Source organism: Mercenaria mercenaria, chromosome 10 (genome assembly GCF_021730395.1).
Source record: "Mercenaria mercenaria strain notata chromosome 10, MADL_Memer_1, whole genome shotgun sequence".
Lineage (NCBI taxonomy): Eukaryota > Metazoa > Mollusca > Bivalvia > Venerida > Veneridae > Mercenaria > Mercenaria mercenaria.
This window is the reverse complement of record NC_069370.1, coordinates 52,634,306-52,658,282: the sequence shown is the minus strand read 5'-3', so window position 1 is coordinate 52,658,282 and position 23,977 is coordinate 52,634,306. Positions and strand designations below refer to the sequence as shown.

The window sequence follows — 23,977 nt, the reverse complement described above, 5'->3', positions numbered from 1 at the left end:
ACCAGTTAAAAGTGGGCAATACTGGTCTGGAACATGATGACAACTAACATTTCATCAAGACTAGTCTACAAACAGATCAATTTTGCAAATATACCTTTGGAGAAGTTCAAATTTTCTGGTTCAGGCCCATCATCCTCTATAATGGAGATGAACCGTTGTGGCTGAGACGTGAGATCAACTGGAAGTTCCGCTAGAGACATTTCACTGTAACTCCATAAATTATTCACAGTCGGGTTAGTTACACTATTTATATGTTGTTCAGACTCGTAAACACTTTTACGTGATAACGATGACCAGCTTTGACTACGACTTCGGAATCCAGAGTCTCCACCTGTTGAAACAGGAGTACTGTCATATGACTTAGACTGAACGTGTATAATTTTGGTCTCTGGCTGCACCGGTTCCTGAACTTTCTGTTTTGTCAATTGTTCCTGGATCATCTGTTCCACAAACTGTTGTTGTTTTTGTTTCGACGATAGAATTGAGAAGCTGCTACTTCTTTCCCGCATTCCTAAATCAAATATCCCACTTCCTGGTCTCTTCTTCTTCTTCTGTAGCTTGTTGTGAAGTTTTTCGTAGTCCGTTGAATTGGTCCCAACACCTTGATTGTCTAGCAAGAATTTTTGCATAGATTTAGTCATATTCGCTGCTTGAAGCTGGCTTTTATCAACATTTTGTAGCAAGGTACTGCTGGCTGATGTCGAGTCCTGTTTCTGAAAGACTTTCTCAGAAACCAGTCTGTTCACAGTAGAGGGGCTTGAACTTCTGCCCGTCTTATCTGGAGATAGGTGCTGTCCTAATGCAGGGCTTGAACTTCTACTTGTTTTATCAGGAGAAAGATACAGCCCTAATGCAGGGCTTGTACTTCCGTTTGAGATCGGGGAGCCAGAACGTCCCTGACTTATTGCACCAGGTGACATAGACCGAGTAGTTTCAAGAATATTTGGAGAAGATGATCTTTTCTGTGGTGTCACTATCGGAGGAGAGTCATCTCCCTTTTCTGGGGTATCACCATCTTTTAAAGCCCTAGCAACTAGCATTCTCCGTGCAGATATTACATCTGGTCCAACATTGTCTGTTGAATTACTTTTTTGACTAGATTTCTTTGGATCAATGGCATACTGTGATGCCAAGTTCCGACGTATTTCTGCACTTGTTGCTCCCATAGCAACATGCTTTCTTTCATAGCGGCCAAGATCAACTGCTGATGCAGAATTTGTTCTTGGCCGTGAGAACATATCATCACTGTCATGATCATCACCTGAAAACTGTGATGTTATACTTCGACATAATTCACCCACTTTACTACTGCCCTCAAAGGAAAGTAGCTCCCCAACTTTGCATCTTTCTTCATAATCCCAATCATTAGAACTTAAACTATGCATAGATTTTGATCTATTTGATAATAATCCAAGACTAGCATTCGACAAAGACAAATCACGGTTTAATGTTGCCATTCCACGTCTTTTAGCCAAATCCTCCAACTGATCTGAAAATAACTCCCGGGAAACATTCCTCATCTGTGATACAGACAGTCTGGGAGATTCTGAATAATCCTCAATCAACTTCGGCTTATCAGATAACTGCTTGTTTTTCAAATTTTTCAAATTTGAACTTTTTATAATCGTATCGTCTTCATTATAGATAAATCCTTTAACTGGTGTTCCGAGAGTGCTTTTTGAAATTGTGCCATCACTGTTTTCACTTGAAATTTTGGAAGGTGTCGATGTTTTAGAACTGGTCTCTTTGGTGGGAGTCAAATGTTTGGTCGGAGATGGTTGCCTGTAGTGAAATGGACGACCACCAGGCGCCGACTGCGATATCTTGGATAAACTCTCCTCATTTTTATTTTTAATATTCCTTTCATTTGTAGGAATATCAACACCTGTTTTTGTGAGGGTTGCAATTGGAATGTCTGGCCCACGTTTTATAACATGTCCATTCTGACTACTTTTTAAAGCACCATTTTGACTGCCTCTTCCGCTACCCTTCCTCTGAGGCTTTGTTGTCTCTCCAAAGGAACTACTTCTGTCACGAGGTGGACTCCTGCTCGCCTTGCGGAACCTTGAAGCAAGTCCGTTAAAAGATCGGCTTCTCCCTCGCGACTCGCTTGAAAAATGCGGATCTTTCGCACTTGACGATTTATTACCCATTGTTACACATCACATACAACCTGAAAGTAGACAAGATAAAAAAGAACATGTAAAATGAGTCTGAACAGCATATAAAACTCTTTTCTATAGAAACAAGGGACATTACAATCATCAAATAAAACAAGAAATCACATCAGCTAATTATATAATGTCAATATTCAATTAGAACAACTAGTAAAATTTAATGTAATTTTAATCTTAAATCTGAACAAAACCTTTCCTTTATTTTACAAAAGTATTGTAACAATCACAGTGAATAAGGAAAAATCTTCCGTAATATGAAATATGCGTACTACAAGGAACACTTAGAAGACTTGACCTAAGATTTCATGAGGCAAAACAACATCTAGGAAGAGAAATTTAAACAGGAAATCAAAAATTATAGAATCATTCAAATCCAACAAACGAAACTTGAGGAAAACCTCAATTCACCTAGGAATTGCAAAAAATGTACTTGTCTTGCCAAGAACAAACCACAAAGACCAAGACAAAAAGGCAATCTTCACACAGAGACCAAGGAAAAAAAACAATCTTCAATTAGTCTTAATTCAAATTATATCACCACAGTCACTATATCACACTTCTATTGTACTATAACACTTCTGACATCATATGACACCACATTTTTAGGTGCAGTAACTCTTTTTTTTTTTTGTCGTTCTGTTTTAATTCACACTATAGGTGTTACTATAAAGGTTATAGAATAGGTAAAACTGTATACATATTATTCAACCTTTGGCCATTATTCCTAATCTTTTAATAATCATAATAAAATCAAAGGTCTAGACTGAACTCTGACAATAAATGCTTTATGTTACATTAAACAGCTATAAAATTCATTAAGTTATTATAACTTACATAATTTCAAACAGAATAAAGATAATAATTATTATATATCTAAGCATATATGTGTAATTTTGAAACCAACATTACTTAACATTCACTAAAATTACATAATAAATGTGTTTAAATTTAACGCTTACAAATTCGTTTTTAATTAAAACTTTTACAAAATTTATCATCTAGATCAGATAAATATAATTAAGAAGAAACCTGTATTTATCCTAAAGCAATATCTGTGAATTTAAAAAGTGTTCTTAATAACTCTTAAGCTATCTTTCATTTTACCTGAAAACACAAAGAACATTATCACTCCATCTTTAATAAAGCTATCTTGTAAACACACAATATAATAAATTTAATATATCCTTTATCGATCGATAAATGTTTTATTAAAAACAAATCTTCTGACGCTTTTATTTATCCAATTCACGACTGTCACTCGCTAGTTTTAGCACTTAATTCCCTGACACACTTACATGTAATTCGTAAAGCTACATTTACTCCTTTAACAGCACAAAAACACACGATAAGGGTAATCAAGCGTAACGATACTAAACATTTGCACGACTGACTCACTTAATCTCGCATCATTATGAGTGGTTTCACGTAACACGCTTCTGTTTCTATACTACCTGTATAATAAAATTCATTGTTTTTTTTTTCCTTGACTCAGTTTTACAATCCTATATCTTTAATCATAATTTTATGTAATAAATACGACTTAAACTTCCTAAACAAATGTTTTATAGATTGCTAACAGTAATTCAAGAGTATAACGGCATAATATACTTAAGTTAAATTCTGCTAACTGACTCATCAGTAATAATAATTAGGTTATTTCCCACAGTAATGAGGTAAAGGTACACAGATGCTTTTTAAGGGCATCTTAAAATAGATGAAACTAGAATGTATCACTGAAAGTGATTCAATACTCTGTTTAAATACAGGCCGCACTTTGCTTGCGGCTTTGAACCAAGACTACAATGGACTACTTTTATAACAAGAGCTGTCAGTGGACAGCGCGCTCGACTATTCTCAGTGCTTGATAGTACAATATAAGCAATGAGTAAAACTTTAACATTACAATAAGCATATTCTAAGTCGAAAAGGGGCCATAATTCAGTCAAAATGCTTGATAGAGTTGCCTCCTCCTTTTTATGATGGTAAACAAGTAAGCAAAATATGAAAGCAATATCTCAATGGATTTTGAAAATATTTGGGGTGGTACGCAAACTTTAACATTTGTGTGACGCTCACGCTAACGTCGATGCTGGGGCGAGTAGGATAGCTCCCCTATTTTTCGAATAATCGAGCTAAAAATCAGATGTAGAATTCAAGCTAGCCACAGGTCCTTTAGTCATTACCAGTATTTACTAGTTCTACCCAAAGAGACATACAACTTCTCCACATGAATCCCAGGTGGAGGACAAATAACTTCACGTATATTGCCTTAAGTCAAACTTCTCGAAGAAATATTTATCAGTTGAGGAGTCAAATTTGTTATCTCTTGTTCTAATTCATGCAACCACATTCTTAAAACCTTTTTGGTTACCTTTAACATTATTTAAGAATAAGCAAAGACTTTCAAATTTTGACCTACGAAGCAAGTTTCGGCTAGAATCTATAGACTGTAAAATCACCATCAGAAACTGCTGATGACAGATCAGACAAAACATCCGCATTCTGGTATCTATAAAAAGAATTCTTACAGAAAATGTCAATTTCTGTACTCTGCTGATAAGTAATCCAGTCTTCCAACATTTCTGAAGTTTGTTTAAAAACACACAAAGAACAACTTAAAACTCACAAAAGCGTGTTTCCCAGATTGTAGCTTACCAAGCTGTATTTACCTGATAAATAATCCAAAATTTCAACACAAAAAAATTCTTAGAAAACAATCTGTAATCTATTATCAAAAACTATTTTTTTGTATCGCTACATGTTTTAAAATTAAATGTCTTAATTTCAATTCACTTAAGGCCATGTCAAGTAAATGTTATCTGACAATATATCTATGACCTTACATTTTTGATAGTTATCCAAATATGCATATACACTATTACTTCATCTTAAACTTCAGAAATGAAAATATTTTAATGAAACTGTATATGTCACGACTATTGATAATAAAAATACATCTTACTTAATGCATTTTAACTGGAAGACATGTTAAATTCTTAAAAAGGAAAGCATACTTATTGATTTAGTCTTAACGTACCTACAGCTTTGAATAAAGAGTTAATTTAAGTTTAAGCTTTTTAAATTTTTGAAATAAAAATAAGAAAACCTTTTGCAAATTTTGGTAAGTTAATTATCACTTTATATAAAATCATTCCACACATTTTTCTTTCTTTAACAATTAAATACATGTACAAGTTGTGTGTCTTACCTTTACGCTTATATATATCCTGCTTAAATAATAAGTATCCTGTTATACATGTACAGTAAATAGTTATCTATTAATAATTTCACTTTTTGCAAATCTTCGAATATATGAATCATCATTTAATTACAATATATCATTTTCCCGTTTATTAATTTTTGTAAAACTGCTTCAATTGTTAATTCAGATTTTATAAAATGATCGCTAACTATAAAATCCATGCTAAACTATCATAATCCACCTCAAACTCTTAATTCATCTCTTATCACACAAACAAAATATCGTAGTTTTCAGTTCGTAAAATTTCACTAATCACAGTGTAACGAGACTCGTTAACATTGACATTATGAATAGCCCCAAACAGTATGTGTCTTTAAGGTGCATAACTGTATTATTGCCCGTCAATGGATTATGGTTATTCAACCTTGAAGGAAAACTTAGCGAATAAGATGTTAAAATTAGATCAAGTGACGCTTCACGTGTCATCAATATGTAAACACAGTCTTTTGCAGACCCAAAATATCTAATACAAGGAGTGGTCCCCACTTGAGATACTTTATTACTATAACTACGCAAATCAACACAGGGAACTAGTCCTCTTAAATATCGGAAATTTACATAGTAACAAAACTTTCTCGATTTTTGTGGTCTGAAGTAAATTTCAAAAGATTTCATCACAAAGAATTGTCACCGGAAGTCATTGACAATCAATCATTTATTTTGATATCTTTGAATGGTTTGAGTAATTTACATAATATATATACCTTACTCTGAAATGAAACTGTTTAAAGATTTTAATTATTTGTTAATTAAAAATTAACAAAGGAAAGTTTAAATAAATTCGTTTTACAAGAAAAACAAAACCCACAACAAAAATTTTCAAACTAAAAATTGATCAAGAAAATTTAGCCAATTTTGATAATTTTCCATATTTTGATTTAATTTTTTTTCTGAATTTAATCACTGAAACTATTTTAACTGATCATTTTTCTATTCAAACACAAATTTTAAAATTCAAAGATATCAAATGACAGGTGTCATGTACTTCATGACATCGTAGAAAACAATGCTACCCCCATTAGCTGTATATCCATTAACACTGCAAACAATTACCAAAAATATTTCAATATTCTAATTTAAAGATCAAATCTGGACTAACTGATGACAATCTATAATTTCAAATCTTCAAATGAAATATGCACACATATATGTACTTACTGACAAACACTAGAGATGATAAACATTTAAAATCATTGTTTAATAATAAGTTCAAACAAATTATCTATCACAAGGTTTTATTTCAATGATCAAAGTACTGACAGCCCGCTTAACTTCATAAACTGTAGCAAGTTAAGACAGTGCAATTAAAACAATCATCCCCGAATATACACCATTCCAAATGAATCATTTTGTTAATCTAGTATAGCAACAAAATAACAGCTTCTTGAAACCTCCAATACCAACACATCTCTTCCCCTAACTGTTGAACCTGACCCCAAAGGCAGCAGCATTAATCTTGGGACTTTATGAATCATCCACTGAAAACTGATGGACTAACCTCTCTGACAAGTTAATTTGTTCATTTTAACAGAAGTTATGAGTAATTCTCTAAGACTTCTTTGGTAACATGGATTCTGATTGATTCATTTGTCAGTATTATTGTGCTCGGCTTCATAAACATGCATGATTTATTGGCCGGAAAATGACCGAAGAAATGTTACTCACCATACTGCATATCTATTTTATTTCTTTTGGATAATCTAACAAGATCAAGCCAATACTTTTTATTACCCACACACAAATTGCTTGGAAATTAATTGATACTAGATAGAAGAAGTCAAGTCTTGTATTAAACTGTACAGAGGATCAAGTGTTTCCGTTATTCACGAGTAGCTTTTATAATGCTAAAATAATAATTATTATTGTTCACCACATTTATTCTAAATTTTGCATCATTGACATAATTCAAAAGAATAAAGACCTGTTTTAGTCCTCTTGCAATATTTTAACAAGTCATACACTGAGCATCTGGGTAAGCCATTGTTGGTAGGTAAGTAACAACATAGCATTATGGAAAAATCACTGTTCAACATAAAGGAGGTACTAAATGGTCATCATCAAGGAGCAAGTGGTAAGCATAGCAACAAGGAACCAGTGGTCAGCAATTAAAGAAATGGTCAGCTGCAAGGATTTTGTGGTTAGCAGCAACCAATGTAAAACTGTAGCTACCCACTGCAATATTTAAGTGTCTAGCAGCATCAGCAGTGATTAGTGACTAACAAGAAAGGAAAAGGAAAGCACAATGCCGGTGGTCTCACCAAAGGCTGACCAAGTGAAAAGAAATTTCGAAACAAACAAAGAAACTGACCCAAGATGTTATGATGAACAGTAAATAAGAGTTAGTGGACTTAAAGTTATCACAGAAGCTATGGAGGAAATTATCTCTTGACCACTCCATATAGCCCTGGTCAACAACTAACACAGATATAAGGTAACATAAATAATCCTTAAATATACCATTCTAAAGTGCAGAGCAATTTATTTGCAGTCTTTTAGAAAGTTTGACCTTTGAATGTCTCGTCCAGTAAACTTAATAATCCTTTGTTATTGAAAATATCATATTAATCTATATCATACATGATTATTTCAAGATTATAGATCTTCAAGTGTTAAATTTCGCTGATCTTTAAAGAGATCCAAAGTGACAGTTTAACACAAAGAAATATCATATCTTTATATTAAACTGTCATACATCAAAGGCAATGTCAATTATGAAATGATTTCTGCATTTCTTGATGCATGAGTCACTCGTCCAGTTTTTTTTCCCCAATTATTCAATCCAATCTCTAAATCTGAAGATGTGCTTCATGAGAGATAACACGCTTATCTAATTGCTTGTCTGCGCAGCATGGCATCATGGGCCAATGTTTGATTCCCAGTCAACTGATACTTTGTCACCATCTGCAATCTCTCTAAAACAGGATACCAGACACTGAAGTTGAGTGAGTCAAAAAGATCCCCTTGAAGCAAACAGACACAATAATAATTTAAGGGACTTGGTTTGACGGAGTCTGATCATGTGAAGTAAAGTAATGTATAATGTTCCTAAATGCCCTGACTAACATCAGTTTATATGGAACTTTATTTAAAAAAAAAAAACCACTAGCTGTACTCAAAGATCCCAAAAAATCCTGTCCAGAATAAGACTGAGTACCGAGAGACATTTTACAGCTACCACATGGCAAGTTAAAGACTGCTCTTGTGAAAGTTGATAAAGTTTAGTCTGTCTGTGTTGTCTGTCTGTCTGTCTAAGTTTATAATTAAATATGTCCCTTTCCAACAATATTCTGTCCCTTTCCAACAATATTTCATGTATGCACTTGCATTTAACATTGTCTGCATTTCTATCTATACAAGCTGTGTTACAAGTTTGCCACAAGAACCCAAAGATTTGCACTAACTAGTTATAACAAATCAAAAAAATTACAACTTTGCACAATTTTGTATACTGTACAATTAAAAGAACTAGAAATAATCACAAGTATCATTACCCAATATAGTTTCAGAAATATTCCAAGAACAATTTTATACACTTTACATTCCTCAGGTACACAGCGTAATAATGACTTTGGAAAAATTTACAGAAGAAACCACAAACAATTATTACTCCAAAATATCTCAAATAGTGTAGCAGTGACAGTCAGAAACAATAGCCGTTTATTACTATTCACTTGTCACTAATTAGTACATATGTACATTTGAAAACAGTAACTATCAACACATCCTTGTAACAAATGACCACAACTATGATACACTATTACATATTTGTCACCTCAAGCGCTTCTGTAATGATTTAGGGGACACTTTGAAGTGATGCGACATTCATACATCTCCAGGCAAATCAACTTCCTTTTCCCCTTCTATATGTATGAACTAGAACAGATTTCCACAATCTTTATTAACAAACATTAGTGATAAAAGCAAACAGGGATTTTTGACAAGGCCATTAAAACAGTAGAGGTGTTAAAATGACACCCTGGCTAACACCTGGACATATGAATTATAACATGAAACTGAAGACTTCATCCACTGAAGATGCTGTAGGGCAGAAAAGTGCGATGAAGGAAGTTAATATATATCACAGAACAGTTTTTCTAATTTTTATAAAGAAGAAGGTCAAAATTGCATTGTCAACAAAGAATTAAAAGCATTTTGAACTTTAAATGAAATATTTCCAGGATTAACAAACTCACATGTAGATATTACTATAACATTATAACATGAAATTATTCCAGAATACAAAGAGTCAAATGTAGTCTTTACAGTAAGCTGACACAAGAGAAAGAAATATGACAATTAAACTGTTACACAAACTGATCCATGGATATTTTATCTACATCCGAGTCTTTGTGTTATATCTGCAGACAACAAACAACCATGTTCTTTCCAAAACAGCTTCTACTTGAAGCATAAAACAGACGCTTGACAGCTGATCACCTGTTTAGTGTTTTTTATCTCCTTAAAGCTGACACAAAGTAACAATATTTAATCAACCATGCTCAAAAAAATCTCCAGAAGGAAACAGGAACAATATGGTCTACAGAAGATTTTGCAAGTTTTGTATCTGTCGCTTCAATGCCTCATGCATTACATGTATGCAAGGATTACATTTAATGATCATTAGAAAAGTGTTGACCAAACCCTTAATCATGTTTTTTTGTTGTTACGCCATTTTCACAGTATTTCATATGTAAAGCGGCAGTTACCTACATTTTCTGGATTTGTACATACAATGTTCCAATTACTGCCAATCCACATGAATCAGAGGTGGAGGACTAATGATGTCAGACACAATGTCGTTTATCAAATAGTCACGGAGAACATGGTAACATACACGTTTACAACAAAGTTTTGCTTAAGCATTCTTTGACAAAGCTCCTGAAAATTGTGTACATGGAGTGGTTTTATCACAGTTTGCAAATGGACTGTTAGAGACTTTGTCCACATTCAGCAGTCAAACAATTGCCCACAATGGAATCTAAGTGTAAAGTCTTCAAACATTTGAATATGGTTTTTAATTTTAAAGTTCTTGTACACAAATTTTATAACTGTTTCCAATTTTTAAATCATAATATTATGAAGGAAAAGTGGAACACACAACCAAACACCGAATGGAAGTTTCGGGCTATGTATTAACCCTTCATCAGGGATACATGTTTCTAATTTTATATGAAAAGGTTAAAGAAAACTTGCTCTTTGATGAGCCCCTTGGACCGAGATCAGGGGTCATCACTGATATTGTAATACATAATCACTGCAAGTGGAAAATCTATAAAATATCCCATTAAAGTAACCAGGAAACTTGCAGTATCAGTAACTGCAATAATACCTTCTAATTTGCTTATCCCATTACCATTATCGTTACATTAGACAGATCAAAATTTTTCCATTTTCGTTAGGTTCACATGTTCTCAAAAGTGAATAAGCTATCACATGGAGAATCTAACATGCAAGTTCATCCTGAATCAAGATATTCATAACCATGAAGCAATTTTCATATATAATGAGAAAAGCAGTGACTGACAGGATATTAAATCATGCTTAATTTACCATATGGCTCATAAACGTTTTTTCTTCTTCTGAATTTCATTGTCCCATTTAGACCAACACTATTTCAAAATGTTTTCAAAGAGAAACAGTTTGAATTGAATATGGGGATTTCTCGAAACCTCAAGTTTTCATCAATGTTAAGATAATACACTTTCTTAATAGGGAATCTCAAATTATTGAGATTCTATCATTTTATAATAGGAAAGTAAGAAAAATAATTGTTGCCTAGCAGTATTTTAAGATTTTTTGCAAGCAATATGGTTTAAGAAGAAAACAGGAGCAGTTGTTACATGAGATATAACAAACATAAATGATCACTCATCAAAATATTGCAGTTTTAAGACTTACTTAAAAAGCTTTTTTATCCTATTCCATCAAAAAGTGCATCATTCATACAAGATCCATGGAAGAATCTACATGGCACATTTTTCAAACATTTCACTCCAATATTGAAATGGTATAAAAAAAATATGAGACACCTGCAATATAATACTATTAATAATCTGTTACTTTCTCTACTTATGAATCACAAAGTCCTTCAAGCATTTGTTTCATTGTTCACTTTTGACCACCAAATAAACTGTATCTAGAAGCCGCAGTTTAACAGTGAAATGTAAGACGCAATTCACTTACTAAATCACCTATTGTCCTTCATATTCTGACCACCCACTAATCGACGTAAGTGCTCTTAAATACAATTTATAATACGCAAAAAAGCCTATCTACTTTTTTATTTTAATCTAATGTGACTCTAAAACCTAATGTCATAAAAACTGTAACAGCTGAGCTATTGAGCTAAATTATATCAATTTAGCCAAAAGGCATCATAATAAACCCAAAGTTACCTTTGTCTTCAGATCGAACAAAGGTAAGGAATTTGATTGATAATCAATAGGGTTACAGAGATCGCAGAGTCATGCACTCGTGACAAGTTAAAATTAACAGGTGGAAAAGCAATAACAAAACGGGTAGTTGTGACATCAGGCGATACAGCAATATTCTACTCGTGATTCCTTGCAACCAGAATTAGTAATCTTGATAAAATGAAAATTTTGAAATCAATATTTAATGTAACAATAGCAAAACTATGTGAAAACGTCATAAAAAAGTTCAATATGCATTGTAAATTGATTCTCAGCAGGCAACTTTAAAACCAGATGTGAAATAAGAAAATAATTTTAACAGTAGCACAATCAATCATAATTAACTTGCAAAAATGACTCAAAATATGCAATTAACATGTGTATCACCTTATTTTATTTCTTTTGATGAACAACACAGCATGCCATTCTGTAAAACAAAGTGGCAAATTTGGTTTTGTCTGTATCATATTTCAACATTATTTCAGTTATGTAATGGTAGGCAGTTTCCTGTGTTCTAATTATCAGTACTAACCTGTTCTTGAAGGCACAAGTAACTGCCAACTTCTCATGAATCAGATGTGTAAAATGAACGATTTCAGAGTGTCTTTTACCAAAACATCACAGAGAACATAAGACTCACCCAGAGATCAAACTCATGACCCTGCAATCCATATTACTGCGCCACGCTCTCCAGAATTGCAGGAGGACTATGAGCGGAAAAGAAGTATAACCCCACTTTCATCCTGATTGTTATCAATATATCTAGTCATTCGAACTGTTTGCATTAACTGGACAAGTAAATAAACACTTTCTAATACTTCTTGTCGGTTCTGTGTTTGGTTTTTGTTCAGTTTACTTTTTTTTCTTCAATATCATTTCCTTGCCTTTGATTTGATTGTAAGTTTGTTGCAACATGTTCAATTTCCTGGTCTCTGATCAAAGTCAATAATTTACTGATAATAATTTTATAATTTAAACATATTTCTTCCCATGTAACATGGGCAGACAGATGTCATTATATCCAAGCTGTTCTTGCCCTAAAACAAAACACCCTTAAATGACAAAAATAAATTAACGAGGGTTATCTAAAACCATAATACTGTTTTTATCAGCTCTTCAAAGAGCATATTTTATACCAAAATGTCTTTGAGTGTCTATCAATAATGACCTCTGAAACACTGGAGGGCTGCTTCAACTACACCAAATACCTTATCTGTCAACCAGATAAGCACAAAAAATGGAAAAAAGAAGTCCAGAAGACTTTTAATTACAGCAACTTGGAGGGTTTCAAATATTTCTAGATTATTTTCTATCACTGAACCTTTCTGACCTTAACCTGAGATTATGTAAATACTTGACCCAGATTTAGTTAAAATGTACGACTTCTGTCTCTACTTCAACTATATCTTTGATAAACTGTGACTAAATCTATAAATAGTATCACTATGACTTTGACCTCTTGGTTTATTCTACAAATAGCAATCATTTGACCTCGACCTTAGGAGAGCCTCACTTTCAGTCTCACTCTGGTTAAACTTTACAAATGGCAATTCTGTGACCTTGACATTTGAAGAAAGTCTCACTTTCAGTTTTATAATGGTTAATCCTACAAATAACAATCATGTAACCTTGACCTTAGAAGAAAGTCTAACTTTCAGTCTCTGTAAAAGCATCACTGTGATCTTGACCTTACAAGACAGCTACTCCGATTAAATTTGAAAATAGCAACACTGTGACCTTAACCGTTGAAGAAAACTTCATTTTCAGTCCTAAACTGGTTAAATCACCATGAGCAACCCAGTAACCTTGACCTTGGAAGAGAGCCTCTCTTTTAGTCAGACTCTTTGAAATCTGTTAAAAAAAACATAGCAAATCTTCAAGTTTTTACATCATTATCACTTGAAGTAAGCAAATGACAGCAACATCATTGTGATGATGCAGAGACTCCAAAAAACAAGACAAGCTACTTAAAAGTAAACAGATAAAAACATTTCTACAGGCAATATTTTAATGAGAAAAGGTAATGTGTTACTGTAGCATTACCAGATATAAATTACCAGATCAGCAGATTTGAAGATTTTATAAATCACTGATAATCAAATATGTGAACCCTCAAAAGCAGATGACTGCCACTGTTTTAGAATAAAGCAGATAAATTAGACCTTTCCACACACCTGCAGTCCTAGACTGATAGATTTAGATTACCACCTTTGATCTTGGTATGTCATTATTGGAATAGTGATTGTCAAAAAGATACATATCAATCATTGATGGTTTCTGCTGACATGGAACAAACATTCAGACTATTCAGCCATCTTGTTTGTTTTCTTGCAGTTCACATATTTTAAGTTTTCCTGGATTTTGTATCCATACTAATTATTTCTCATCAGATAACTTGCAACTTTCTCACACCAACTGATGAAAGAAAAGATTTCTTAAACATATATCATTGTAAGCTAAACTTGTTGAAAAGAGGACTTTTTTCTTGCATGCAGAATGAGCCCAACAACACTCTGGACTGGAAGTATCAGACTCTTATCTACAGACTGGTTGAGATTGTAAGAATCTTTCATTGGCTGAAAGGGTATAGTAGTGTTTGTTCATAAATAACACAATAATCAACCTACATCCTGGATACAAGACAATTTTTGAAACACTGAAAACTCGACTTTTGTCAAACATTGGTGAAAATGTTTTCAATCTTGAACATGCCATTTAATACAACATGCATATTTTATAGGAATGGGTAATAAAGTTTCAATTTCAATTTCTTGAAATGCTGCTTAGGAAGCAATTTTCATGAGAAAGTGTAATCATTTCTTTTTTGTCAATTTCATGTTCATTATAGTGATCAGGAGACTAATGTGCAATTTCAGATAACTTTTTGTCAGTATCATGTCTCAATTATAACATCATACTGTGAGATGAGCATAAATAATTATGCATTCAATTCCCTCCCTTTATAAGCTTAAGAGGTAATAAAATTAAGATAAATTTTTTTTTCTTTTTTTCGAGTTGAAGATTTTGTAATTCTTTGTATTATTAGGGTATGTCAAAAAACATAATGTTTCAAGCAGGAAGGGCGTTTTAATAGATTGTATCATATGTTTATACAGAGGTCATTTCCCAGATATCTTAAGTTCCAACATCTGCATATACAGCTGTTACAGTAGCTTTCTGTACAGATGTCTTCATAAATGCACTCTTAGTTTGTGTTCAGGGGATAAAATCACAGAAATTCAGAATTATCTAAGTGATTGTCAGACTGCTTTGTCCATAAAACACTAACTTTATGACTTTTCTTAACAATCTGAGCCCTGATGATATTCATAAAGCATCTTTGTGGAAAAAGCATCACTGAGATCAGAATTTCAGATTTTCTTATAATTTTCTGCTTCATTCTTTTCAGACTATGTAGCAACTTATATTTTTCATTCAATAGTAAGTTGGAACCTACATTTTATCAATCATCCACGTAATGTCCTAATATGTCAACAGCAAATGTATTGGAACCATCGACACTGATGTGCAAAAATGTAAATCTAGGCTCTGGTAATTAAATATTCAATAATACACAAATTAAAACTTTTACATAATATCATAATAGAACCAAACACTGTTAGCCTGCGTTCTGCCTTGTATTAACATTGTAAAAATTTGCATTTTTCTTCTAACAATCAACTGTTCCCCTCACATGGGGTATACCCATAAAAATTCTGCACAACAGATAAGTACTGGCAATTAAATTTTGTCCTCCATTAAACCATAACATCTCAAATGATTATCAAACAAATCTCAGACATAAATCTTTACAACTGCACCTGTTTATTACCTTACCAACCTAAACATGTCATGAAAAAAGAAGAGGAAAAAAACATATATATACACATATATACAATCATTCAAGTTCAGACGGTTCAGAAAGAGTGCCACTATACAAGTGTAATTATCCCTGTTTAAATGAAGTTATTTCGAGCTGAAGTATGCATGTTTTGAATATGCTAATATTTAATATGATACATAAAACAAGATGTCCACACTGACTTTAAGGCACTCAACTGACCTTGACCTTTTGACCTTGGATAAATATGCTTGATGACATACACAGTTTTCAGAAAATTGTGAAAAATATTCATGAAAAAATATTAGATAAATCAGATAAACAAGTTGTGTGGCCTTGACCTTGAAAGGGTCAATATTATGTAGAAATATCTGACCTTAAAATCTTGCAGTTTGGGGACGACTTTTCTTCAGTATTTCCCTATTTATGTAACTCTGCTCCTGTAGCAGTCAACTTAGGATCCAAATTTCATGTAAAATAGTTTAGCTCTATAAATCCTGCTCTTTTGACTTTTCTTAATACATTGTGTATATATCTTTGTAAAACTGCTGTCCCTGTTTGCAGCCCAAACTTTGGTCACAGGAACCTGGCTTGAAGAAACTTGCAATGGACCACTAGCCAATGCTCTCTGCAAAATACTTCACCTCTAAATCATGTACTTTTGGTTCAGAGATTATCTCACTAATTGATTAGCCATAAGCCAGAATGTTGCAGACTAAGTTTTATATTAAATTCAGACCAGTAGTTCCAGAGCAGACATTTTATACTTGCAAATGCAACCCTTTGATAAATTTAATGTAACACATCATTCCATGGGCTAAGTATTATTTCTTCAAATTTAAACTGATGCTGAAATAACTCTATCTTGGTTGGGCAACAAGGATAGGAGAACACCTCTAGTGAAAGTCTAAGATGAATTACAAACAGTTTTGAGCAAATAAGTTAGCTGACCAAAATGTGATATACCTCCTTTAGTTTTATAAGTTCATAAGAATAAAACAATGACTACTATTTTTCTGATCTTTGACTGAGTCCTTGCTCCACTCTGTATTTTACAAGCTTAAATGTTGCTTTACATAAGTTCAATTTCACCTACTCCCATCCTTTTTTTAAAATCAACTTTGCCTGAAATAGTTAAACAGCTATTATTCATTTATTAATTTTGTTTTATATTTCACCAACACAGCCACCTGCTATACCCTATATATGCATGTTTTATCAATTATATTTACATTTTATCAGCATAAAGCCTACATCAAATATTTCATATAATATGCAAACCTGGAAAATTGCCAAAGATTATAAACTTTTACAAGCTTAGGCACATGAACGGAGACAACCATTACAAAATTCATCAACAAGCTACAAATTTTCTAGAATAGTTATGACATTTATGGCTGCACCTTATCAGTCTACAACTATAAATAGCCATGACCTTGAAAAAAGCATTATTTGACCTTTGCTTGTTTCCTAGCTGCAAAAACAATGACCTTTACCTTTAAGATTGCAAAAGACAAAGTTAGAAAAACGAAACTTGTTACCATGATAAATTTATCCATCAATAAAGGCATATCATAAATAAGACCACAGCCATTTTATATTTTTATCAGTGTGACATAGGTAAAGCTAGATAATGACCTCACAGGAAGTGCCTTTGTCCCAGTTTTGAGGCCAAGATAATGTATATCAATAATTGCATATCTTTCAAAATTCATTTCAAAAACATCAAACAGTAATGTAGATAAGATATGATTGTCAACACTTAACAATTATGATTTGAAGTGCATTTAAAATACAAGACGTGACAATACATAAACACTAAGTATATAGCTCTTGAACTGAAATCCAAAATGATGTATGCAAGTCTTGAACCTAGACTGAAGTATTAGCATAATGAAATACAAAATAACTGTCATTTAAATAACAGGATTTGTTTTCTTTTTATTGGAAAAATAGAAAATTTGTTCATTAAGGAACTTATTAAGACATTTGGATACATAGAAATTCCATGAAACCAGAGTTTTCATACATTTTCTATTTTTAGAAACAGTGACCTTGACAAACTTGTGACCTTGACCCTAGTTACAAAAAAAAGTTCCCCAATCTTTCAGCCCTATTTAGCTACCTACATACCAAATTCACCCCCTAAAACATCGTCAATTTAAGAACCAAGTTTCAACACTGAAAAACCTGCTTAATAAGTATGCTTGACATTTCCATTCAGCATTTTTATGAAAACATATGCCATCGAAACTACTGAACTTCAAGCAAGAATTAGAAAATACATAAGAAATAACTTAAAATTGCGTATTTTTACAAATGTGTGTATTCATACTGGAGAGACACAAAATGCACTACAGAAACAACATGCAGTACATAAACATTATCACACTGCAGACCAAACAAAAGATGAACAACCTCAATAGAGTACTTCTAGACATTGTGTGGTGGTAATTTGTGCCAACAGATCTTTCAGTACAATGTAGACTTATAGAAGATACTTGAAACACGTTTTTTGTAACTATGTAGAAGACTTTTGAGATACATTATATCTCTTACTATCTACAGTTCAGTTAAAAAGGTATGTTCCAAGTTTGGTTGAAGGTCATTGGTTAAGGTACATGGTAATTAAATGAAGTAATGATGTTAACATTGCTGTCAGCCTGATTTTCACATGATAGTTTGACCTAGTATTAAATGTGTATGTCGTGATAACAGATACATGGCCAAGTTTACACAAAATCTTTTGTAATAATGTAAATATTTACATATAACAATATCAGACAACTCTTCATGAACAGATGTATCATATCAACAAAGTCAAAACTTCAATATTTGCAAACTACAACAGACAACTTGTATATACTGAAAGTAACAATACAGTTTCTTATTGTATTCATTGATAAACATAATCACTTTGTATCAGTATATGACAACCTACACTACCAACTAGAGCTCCTAACGAAAACTACTCTTGGAGAGAGTTCAGCTTGTAAACCAGGGAAGCTCTAGTGACTACTAATTTTACTTTCCTCACAGTAGAACTCAGCTCTGAGACATGGATGACTGGTCCCCGGCTTCCTCAGGAGAGCTCTGAGAGGGATGACTGGTTCCCAGCTTCCACACAGAAGAGCTCTGCTCTGAGACAGGGATGACTGGTCCCGGGCTTCCTCACAGAAGAGCTGGGAGGACTGGTTCCCGGCTTGTAAGAGTAATTACAGAACAAGCAGAGCAAATGCAGTTTTACTTATTGTCAGGGCCAAATTAAGACTGTACAAGTCGAAAGATTTCCTGCGGCCAGAAGTTATATCCAGGCTAAAAAGAAACTTATGAGCGCTTGTTTTTTTTTTATCATACCATTACGCTTTACATAGGAAAAATAACTCCATTCTACATGCTGTACAAGTAGACCTATGAAATATATATTTCTTAATTCTGAAAGTTATTATGAGCAAAAGTAACTATATTTCCCTTTCATGTATGACATAACTTTTAGCTCAACTGGCCACATTCCTTGACTATTGAAATACTTTACTAGAGCTATCACAAATGTGATGCATGCCTTCACCTGGACTTAATTGACATATAGAGCAAAACAAAACAACTCAAGACCATAATCCAAGAAATTAAACAAAGAGGAATGTAAAAAAATCCCTTATGCACAACTAGGTGTCAATATTGATCACTGCTGAAAGTTTGAATAAATTATATGAAATAATGAATGAGGAATTCAGGTCACAAGACTTTCTCTATATATATCATACAGAGTGCCAGCTTTATTGCGATAACGGCGTTCCATAAATCCGATAAGCCAATCGCATATCGGTAAAATATCACGTGAAATCACCCAGTCTCCATGTGCTTTACTACTTGTTGCATTGCAATATACCTGCGGCCTCCAGGCCGCAGGTAATGAGAGTTTTTCCAGCTGACCTCAGATAAGTGTATACTGCAAAGGTCAGAGGTGAAAGCACACTCTCTTGTCTTGAAGAGTTCAGACCCTGTATCCCATTACAAATGTTCCATTACAAAAATATGGCAGTAACTGATATGAAACAATTTTATGGTGAAATTATCAGGCAGCAATCCATTAAAGACAGGAGTTAATTAATACTTCTAGTCATTAAGCTGTTTAGCAGATATTAAAGACAAGGAAGTTACTCAACAGGTATACAAGTAACCAAAAAGAAAGCAGTACCTTTAACACAAATCAATAGCCTATTTTATTTTAAGGTTTCTAGTCTGTGTTCAGACCCTGTCGTTTTGTTCACAGGAGATAACTCCTGACGCTATTCAAATTTTGTGTAATTATGTCCCTTTTCTTCTCAAAACACTGGATAATCAGAGCCAAGAAAGATTGGTTAGAATATACAAGAGAAATTATTTAAAATATTAAAAAAGGTAATCTAGTCACAGCCAGACTAGTGTTTCATGAAACAATTGGTGGATTTCAGTTTATTGATCAGTAAACTTGAAGGGAGTTTGCTGACCTGGTATCTGTCTATTTTAGTTTGAACACCTAGGAAAATTTATAGCCATCTCTATAGGGGGTGGCATCAGTGTCTGGTGCTGAAGAGCAAAATGCTTAAAAATGTCCAGAAGGGTAATTTTCTACAGCACTCCAACTAAGTCTCAGACAATCCTCTTAAGGAAATATATTACTGCACTTATTACATTGACAGGACAAAATGTATAGCAGTTGCAGAACTGGAAAATGTCCATTTCAAAGACTTCAACTGAAAAATATTCATTTTTTTAACAGGGCATACATACTTGAGTGAAGGGTACTTTTTACCGAAATGGTTTAAACATTGTAATTCCATTACAAGATCATGTACAAAGTGCAATATAAGCATATCTTTACATGCCATAACCCGCCTGCTTAGCTCAGTAGGGACAGCACAGACTTACAGATTGCAGAGTTAAGAGTTCGATCTCCGAGCTATATGTATGTTCTCCATGACGTCTTGATAAAGACATTGTGTCTGAAATCATTCTTGTTCCATCTCTGATTCATGGGGGGTGGAAGTTGGCAATTACTTGCTGAAAACAGACTTGTACTGGTACAGAATCCACGAGCACTGGTTAGGTTAACTTCCTGCTGTTACATAACTGAAATACTGTCATAAACCGTAAACAAACAAAACAAATTATATATATGCCATATTTATTGAATACAACTCTTCACACTCAGACATCAGCTGATACAGCAGTGCCAAGTTTTGTGACGACTGATCAAGCACTACCTCGGGAAGTCAGTTCTAAAGATTTTTCTCTTTTCAGTCTATAATTTTGCTATCCCTGAGTGAATTTAGAAAAAACTGAGCAAAGATGTTACAGATCAAATTTATCCACCATCCATAAAGAGCCTCATGAGAAGAAGTTGATTTTTCATTATGATTATCCTCCCGTGTTCATTCAATGGGGCATGTGGAGTGGATGCATATGAACAAACATTATTGAGAAATTTATGTAAGGATGCTAAATGTCAAATATACTCCCTTAGCCTACTAAATTTCTAAAATGGACTGGTCCATCATGCAATTTGGGCAATACCATTTATTATTCGAAAAAAGGGTGTTCACTGAAAATTTACCGACTGAATAGCAAACAGTGCAGACCATGATCAGCTTGCAAGGATTACTGCAGGCTGATCTTGATCTGCATTGGTTGCAAAGGCAGAAACAATTGCTGCCAGCAGACTAAAGGTAAACATCCATCACGCTGTTCATTATCTTACACAATTAAGAAAACGTCACTTTATAAAAAAAAAATTAAGACAATCTTTATATAAGGTTTAGTACAGCACAGTGTAGGTCAGAAAAAAATGCAAAGAACAAGCCGCTGTGCAATGGTAACTTAAACCAGACAAATGTAAAACAATTGAATTTCCTAAAATATCACATCAATTATGTCCAATTAAAACACTGTCACTTGTACATAATTTACAGGAACAGAAATCCTAGCACTGTCAATGCTTTCAATTTGGACAAAACTTGAATTTCTCTTGTTTCAAACTCCAAACCACTTAATTCAATTACAGCTTAAAGAAACAGCGTTTAAAAGCAATTTGGCCTAATTAGAAATTGACACAACTGAAATTTATGTCCTCAAGATTGAGAAAGAAGAACTCTTTCTTTAATAAAATGTCCCATTACCAAGATGCTGCTGCAATTAAAATGTAAATTAATGCACTTGTTACCAGTCTGCAAAATGTGCATCACAGCTGCTTAAGATTCCAGTTGCAAACAAAATGCAAAACTAGCTTATCAGACTGTTCATTAATACTGACTTATTTGAACTTTCTGTTCAGCATTTTAACGCTTCCCTAATTTGTTCTTGTAATATCATTATATAAACATTTAAAACTTTTCGTTCCCCAACAATGGGTCTTAAATTGAATTTGCGGTAATCTTTCTGCTAATGAGACAGCAATAAACAGATACAAAAAATATCTGACACAAAATTTAAAGCACTACAGTGCAAAGTCATTTAACATATCCATTAAATTTTGAATTATTTGGAGAAAATAAATCTATCACAAAGGAAAGAAAACTGCAAATGTCTTCTGCACAAGACTTAAATTTGTTAACTCCACAAGAAAACTCAACAATTATGATGCATGCCAGAAAATGCTTGATAAATTATTATAGTAGTTCAAAAATAGGGGGAATAACAAAAACAAGAGGGCCAAGATTGCCCTAGGTTGCTCACCTGAGTAACAAACCATAACAGTGTTTGACCTAGTGACCCAGTTTTTGACATCACATGACCCAGTTTCAAACTCATGTGAGTTTTCAAGGAGATAAATATTCTGACCAAGTTTCATGAAGACTGGAGCAGAAAATGTGGGCTCTAGAGTGTAAACAAGCTTTTTCTTCAATTTGGCCTAGTGACCTAGTTTTTGACCCAACATGACCCAGATTCGAAATCATTCAAGACCTCATGATAACAAACATTCTGACCAAGTTTGGCCCCTAGAGTGTAAACATACTTTTTCTTTGATTTGACCAGGTGACCTAGTTTTTTACCCCAGATGACCCAGATTCGAACTCGACATAGATTTCATCAAGAAAATCATTTGATCAAATTTCACTAATATCCAGTATGCATACACACAGTTTTTCTTTGATTTGACCGGGTGACCTAGTTTCTGACCCCAGATGACCCAAATTTTCAAACTTGATCTAGATTTCACCAAGACAAACATTCTGACAAATTCTCATGAGTTTCAAAGTTAAAATGTGGTCTCTAGAGTGTTAACAAGATTTTCCTTTCATCTGGCCTACTGACCTAGTTTTTGACATGACCCAGTTTTAAATTAACCTAGACATCATCAAGACACACATTCTGACTAAGTTTCATAAAGATTGGATCAGAACAGTACTTACTGTGGCCTCTCGAGTGTTAACAAGGCAAATGATGACAGACGCTGGACGTTGCCAGACAATGACTGGTCACAATAGCTCACCTTGAGCACTTCGTGCTCAGGTTAGCTAAAAATCAATCCATTCCAAGTAGTGACTTTACATACAAAAACTTGAAAATTAAAGAAGAGTCCTGGAATCTGTTCACTCTATGTAAATTAAATCATTACAGCATGTGAAGTTTCAATCCATTTTCATTAGGGGTTACTGAGATACCAGTAAACCAGTCAGAATGTGAATGGAGAGTACATTATCTCTACCTGTTCTTCAAATACTCCCTAACTGATGTTGATGATGCGTACCAAGTTTCATTTGAATTGGATGAAATCTGTAGGAGCTGAGTACACTCTACTTGTAATACTGAAAAGTCCCAAAAATGGTCTGAACTCGACATAATAATTGGTCACAAGATCTTGACAGGTCTACATGTACTTCATGTTGATGATTTATATGATGATGGAAACTGTAGAAAGGGTTTATTATAATAAGTCCACAAGGTTGTGTGACGAATGGAATGATGGACAAACATTATATATGCCTCATAGCTCTTCAAAAGTTAAGTACAATTATTAAACTACTTGTACTTAAGACATTTAAGAAATATTTGAACACAAAAACTGCAGCGAGTGATATTTATTATTGTCGCTTGCACAGATGATTGATTGTTAAGACTTTGATATAATATTAGATTCGTTCCAGTGACTGCAAACATGTCAATCTTACCGATTTTTCCAGGTATAATATGGTACATATTCCCTGCTGGGAGAAAAATTAACAAGCATACAGTTAGTCTCTACAAAAGGTAAGACTTAATGAACAAATGACAGGCTGGTTCCGAACCTTGGAACAATATACAG

General features: G+C 33.5%; 1 protein-coding gene across 4 annotated transcripts in view; it reads right to left on the bottom strand.

Moving 5' to 3' along the window:
• The window catches only part of LOC123561561 (protein TANC2-like), a 92,216-nt gene that overhangs the window by 47,718 nt on the left and 20,521 nt on the right, over positions 1 to 23,977 (bottom strand). For 2 of the 4 annotated variants that reach the window (XM_045354024.2, XM_045354025.2), the window contains exon 2: positions 95 to 2,173. In XM_045354024.2, the coding sequence (XP_045209959.2) occupies positions 95 to 2,153 (2,059 nt within the window). In that variant the 5' untranslated portion in view covers positions 2,154 to 2,173. Of the gene's footprint in view, positions 1 to 94; positions 2,174 to 3,281; positions 3,428 to 5,385; positions 5,748 to 23,977 lie in introns of those variants that run through there. The other 2 variants (XM_053553092.1, XM_053553093.1) reach the window with 2 other exon arrangements.